At 37.5% G+C, this 5,876-nt stretch overlaps 1 protein-coding gene across 1 annotated transcript; it reads right to left on the reverse strand.

The window, feature by feature from the left end:
- Positions 1–801: 801 nt before the first annotated feature.
- LOC131859009 (uncharacterized) lies at positions 802–1,248 on the reverse strand. The gene has a single exon (XM_059212521.1). The coding sequence runs from the start codon at positions 1,246–1,248 to the stop codon at positions 802–804; it is 447 nt and encodes a 148-aa protein (XP_059068504.1).
- Between the last annotated feature and the right edge of the window lie 4,628 nt (positions 1,249–5,876).

Consider the following 5,876-nt stretch of genomic DNA (forward strand, 5'->3'; position numbering starts at 1 on the left):
TTGAGAGGGCATTCACAGTTGGTTCATAGTCCTCATTTTTATCTTCCTCTTCTAGCAAGCCCTGGGCAATCATGCATTGTTCTGCAGTATGAGGCAGATTACATATATCACACCATGGATACTCATCTACAAAGTTTGTGGCTTTCTTTAGTGGGTCAGGAGTCTCTTTGTTGGTATTTGGTTTTACTGGTTTTTCATCTTTCCAATTTGTGTTATATGGTATGTCATGTAACCTCGGCCTATTGTAGCTTATTTACTTATTGTTCCTATATGGTGGCTTTTCATTTTGATTTTGCTTACCCTTTAAGTCCTTGAGCATGTCCATGATTTGAGTAAGATCATCTTTCCTGGGAACCCTGGAGTTGTACAACTTTGGATCATCTCTCTTAGCAACCTTCCCAACCACCTTCCTATTATTTTCAATAGTAGCAGGTGTTTTGAATGCTTGTTGTAAAGTGTTAGGTCTATGAGACAAAATCTCATAATGAGTTAATAAAAAATGAATCAACTGGTCTAACATCTTTGGGTATTCTATTTAATACTTTATTAAATCTTTTATTGAATTCAGCAACTGATTCATTTTGATTCTTCCTTATGCTTGTTAATTCATGGGATGCAAATGAAGGATCATTGTGATCTCCAAATTCTTCCAAGAATAGCCTTACAAATTCTTGCCAACTGCAAATACATCCATCAGGAAGGCTTCTATACCATTCCCCTGCATCCTCTGTCAAAGACTGGACCAACAACTTCATGAGGAATCTCAAATTCTTCGATGATATTTTTTACATTAATAACATGCTACTTTGCTGAATCAACTCCATTTTCTGAAAATTTTGGGATTGCTAATCTCAAATCATTAGTAATCTGATTTGGGTAACCAACAATGCTAGTGAAATCCAATTGTTTGTATCTTTCAATGAATAAGGGTTGCCAGCCACCATGATGGTTGCTTTGATTGTTCATAATTCCTCTATTGAATCCACCATTGATGCCATAATTTCCATTATCACCATTGTTCCCACCACCACTATTATTGCCATTATTGTTACCATTGTTCGTACCTCCAGCATTGCCACTTCCATGATTGCCATTGTTAGCTCTATTTTGTCCATTATTTAGATTGTTGCCACACCTATTATTTCCTATATGGTTTCCCCTATTTGTGTTAATCCAGTTCCCATAATTTTCCCCATCTTCATTCCTTCTTCCATCCTCTGGCCTCTCTTCACTTTCATCCCTATGCATATCCCTCCATCTTCTATTCTCACTCACCAATAGGTTGTCATAGGTTACAAAAGGCTAGTCCATTCTCCTCATATGAGGGGGACTGTATTTTGGAACTACTTGTCTACTTGTTTCACCTCTCTCTTCTCCTATTTTGTTTGTCTTGGGGCTTGAAATATTATTTCTCTCTATTCCCAACTTCTGTAACACCCAATCTAGTTGCCTTTTAAGTGCCCTCGCCATCTTGGCATCATCAACACTCATATCAGCCATCTTAAGAATAAGATCATCCCACTGTTTTTCTTCATGTTCCTTAGCATTCATGATCTCATCATGGCTATGTCTATTATCCTTTGGATTTATTTTATAAAAAGGATTCTCTTCTCTATTCTCAGATTTGCCAGCAGATGAAGAATCTTCCTCCCTACTAGGAAATCTCTTATATCCTTCAAATGCCCTGTTTGATTTTTTCCCTTTGTTCCTTTTCTTGGGGCTCAACTGAACAAGATCTTCCTGTCCTTTGTGCAGAGACCTCCTCCCCTGCATAAATCTTAATGACAAATTTCTAGGAGTTTCCCTTACTTTCTCAACATACCAATTATTACTCATATATTAAGAGTAGAGTCGCCACCTCCTAAGAGGAATAATAATTTTATAAATCTTATGAGCTCCTTCCTCTAGTAGAGTCTGAAACAAATTACCAAAGATTCTAAAAACTTTTATTATAACTCCCTAGTAGAGTCACCAATCTATTGGTTCCCAAAACCACAGATTGGAAAACTTAAGGGTTTGCCAAATCCTCAACTAATCCAACAAGCCTTGGCCAACAAACAGGGATGGTCGAAGACCAAATCCCTCTGCACTTAAGGCTCCACTGAACCTAGGTGGGTATACCTCTTCCTCTCAATCACAAAAGAGATTGTTTAAAGTGGATTTACGCTTTTTAGCGAATTACAAAAAATGGCAATCTGTTGTTCTGCAATTTATTCTTTATTAAGTGCTTTAAGTAAAATGTCTTTGAAAAGAAATGAAAATGATTATAATATTATATTAAGAATAAGAATGCTTTCAGGACTTAAAATAAATATGTAAAGATCAGTTCATATAGAATTCAGGAAGAATGTTTCTCTATCAGGGACCTTGAATGCATGACCAACCAAAACCTTAAAAGATAAATAGAAGATCAATGCCTCTATCCAGGGGTATTTATGACACTTTGTGGACAGAAAATCCTATCAAGTCTTGAGACAATATTAATTATCAACTATGAAGGTTTCAGTATGTGTTACACAACAATGAAGAACCCAATCGCACACTTAATGTAACAACATGTGATGACACATCATAGTAAATCATATAACATATTTATCAAGAGGACAGAATAACTCATCAACACATAAGTATGCACAATACTTAGGAAAAGAAACAATGAACCTTCATATATTAATCCTTAAGAGATGATTGCATATACAAGCTGCACCTGAAAATAATCCATTACAATCTATTTTGCATAAAAAGATACCTCTTTGTTCTATAGACTTCCCTAATACATATAACTTGTAGTCCTGCCAGGCAATATGTGTTTTATGAGTCCTAGATGCCTTTTCATACAAAATGACTCAATATAAATATATATGCTAAGAGATGTGAATGGAAGGACACACCCTTCCATTATCCTAACAACTAATTGGACAGTAACTAAACAGCCTAACTAAATTATCAATTACATTACAAAAACTAAAACAAAGAACTAAGACTTTCAATCCAGCTGCTATCCACATTTCTGAATATGTTGCAAATAGCCCACATCCTTGTAGGTTGTAGCATTGAAGATCGCATCCCTGGCTGCATTCTCAATCATGTAAAAGTTCTTGAACTGGTCGACAGTGTCATTCATATCAAGGATATATATTTTGGCAATGGCTTGGGCTGCACTAAGTAAAGACCTACACTCAGAAAGCCATATGGTCTTATCTTTAATTACTCTTGCATCATCTACCAAACGGGGAACCCCATGCTAAACAATTTGTTGGCATTCATCAAATTCAGAGTTCAATTCCTTTGTAGCTTCCTCATGTGTGACAAGCAGACCCTAAACCTTCTTTTTTACCTTTTCTCTAGTCGATGCATCTTGTAACAGCAGGTTGAGTCTATCTCAAATTCTGGTGTGTGAAACCATATTGTCCATGTTCATCTAATATACACCCCAGAACTCATCCAACGCCTTCTCCATATTGTCATATCTCTTACTCAGCAAAACACAAGCAGTGTCAACCCTGATGCTCTTCATCTCCCTCTTCAACTTAGTATGCTCATAAGCTAATTTTTCAAATTTATTCTTCCATTGACCTCCTGAATCAATAAATTAAGGGATCAGATGCCCACTCCTTTCAAAGGTTTCTTCATATAAGGCCTTATATTTATTCTTCTCTGCTATCTCATGTTTCATCTGGGCCTTGTTGAATTTTGAAATATTAATACCTATGTCGGTCGTGACCATAGGGTCTACCTCTTCAACTTTCAGGGTCATCATGTGACCAAAGGATTTATCCACATCTATTATTTTTGGCCTTTTAAGGGGAGGGTATAAGGCCCACAACAACATTTCTTCCTCATTTGGATTGTACCTTGATCCAATAAAAATATCTTTTACTCCTTGGATATTCAATTTCATATCCTTATTGTCCGAGTGCAGCAAAGAATCAAAGATAAATGAGGCACTCAGGTCCCAACCTGGAAACACAATTATTCCAGCCTCTACTAGTAGTTTCCTCCCCTTTTTTGGGGCCATAGTCTCAACTTTCATGTCGATATTTTCCTTCAACCTCTTCTTCATTTCTGCCTCATTCTCAGGGGTAATATTTGGCACTGCTTCCCTTAATTTCTTACCCTTGAAATGGTACAGGAATGATTTGAACTCCTTAGACTTTATAAATTGATCATCTATTACAAAAGAAATATGCTCTAACATTATTTCATTTGTTTCTGCATTCAGTGCAATGATGAGCTTATCCTGTGCCTCTGGATCATTTTCTTTCTCAGGTTCTCAGAGCTTGGAAACTACTTCGTTCACCCCTGAATGACTTTGGGCTGGTTCTTCCTCCATGTTTTCTAATCTCTGCCTTCTCTCCTCTATTTTTTTCTCCAAGGTCTCCATAACATCCGCCAGCTCTTCCACCTCCTTATTTCTATATATGTCTTCAAATTCATCCTCCTGGTGAAAATAATCTCCCAACTCTTGCCTCTTCCTACTTTCATGGATGTAACCCTCAGGATCATAATGCGATCTAGATATGTGCTGGAACAGGTTGTATTCATCTACTAGCTTCCTATCAATAACTTCATATGCTTTGGTAGATACAACTTTAAAATCCTGGAAATGAAGTGTACCAGGGAGGAAGGCTTGCTTGTGTGCACCTCCAAAATGCTTAGCATTAGAGACACTTAATTGCCTTACAATTTCCAGAAAAGCAATCCTGTCTGGTGCAGGCTTTGGTAACACATAGGGACACCCCTCAAATCAGTAACATCAAACAAAAGTGAAGTTTTGGCATGAGTACCAATCACCCCAATTGTGATTAACCTTTGGATTCTTGTGCTCGTGAGGCCTAAGAAACTTCTTGACATCCTCAGAAAATGATCCCTGCAGAGGCTCACCAAAGAGCAAGAAAATTGGTTTAACAAAGAATTCCTCAAATTTGAGGTAATGAGAATTCACATATCTGTAATCCCAAAAAGAAACCCACAACTGCACTGGTTGATCATGTCCATTCTTCCCTATTGTATTTACATTCAAACCCTCTGACCATAATGCCCTCAATCTCCCATAAAATAAAATAATATGCATTAACAACGAATAATGCTTGAAATGCTTGTTTGGATTATCTTTCAAGTTCATGAAGCCTTCATGCAGTTTGTCCACCAAGTACGAAGCAAAATCAAAAGCTCTAGGCTCATGTCTCTAGATATCTGTTGCTAAAACCAATGGTCCTATGTTTGCCACATCAAGAGCTTCAACTCCTCCAACCTAGCCACAAGCCATATATGTATACTGTAGATACTTCTTGAAAATAGTCATATCATAAGGAGGACCATCTTCCTCTATTAGCCTCCCCTTTTCCTCTTTGTGGATAGCAAGGTTCCAACCCTGATATGTAGTATCCATCTTTCTATATTCCTCTTCCAAATCCACAAATGATAAAGGCACATTTGCCTCTAGATCCATTGCAAAAACTTCCTGAATTGTGGCTACTACAAAGTGAACAAAAGCAATCCCATCGGGAAACGAAATGCATCATTTGTTTGCATCATAATGTCTTACCAAGAGCTTCAATAAGTCAATATTTACAAAGACATTAGGTACCACAAGTTTACCTAAATCGGTGTTCCATGGGTTTGAAATTGGCATAGGCTCATCCCTGTGGAGGTAATGAAAAAGAAACAACTCATTCCCACGCACTGTTGTGAGTACATCTCCAATCTCTCTGTATTTCTCCTCCAACTGGTCGCGAATAGGCAAATTCACCTTAGCTCTGCGTGACCTAGCTCCTGGAGAGCCCATCTGATCTATCATATCTTGGTTTAATTTTCTTCGAGCTTCACCGACTTCACCCTTTGATTTTTTCATCGTGGTACTGGATACTTCAACA

Source organism: Cryptomeria japonica, chromosome 10 (genome assembly GCF_030272615.1).
Source record: "Cryptomeria japonica chromosome 10, Sugi_1.0, whole genome shotgun sequence".
Lineage (NCBI taxonomy): Eukaryota > Viridiplantae > Streptophyta > Pinopsida > Cupressales > Cupressaceae > Cryptomeria > Cryptomeria japonica.

Bases quoted from the DNA above. Each gene is read 5' to 3' on its own strand.
- LOC131859009 (XM_059212521.1), bottom strand. From the start codon at position 1,248: ATGCATAGGGATGAAAGTGAAGAGAGGCCAGAGGATGGAAGAAGGAAT.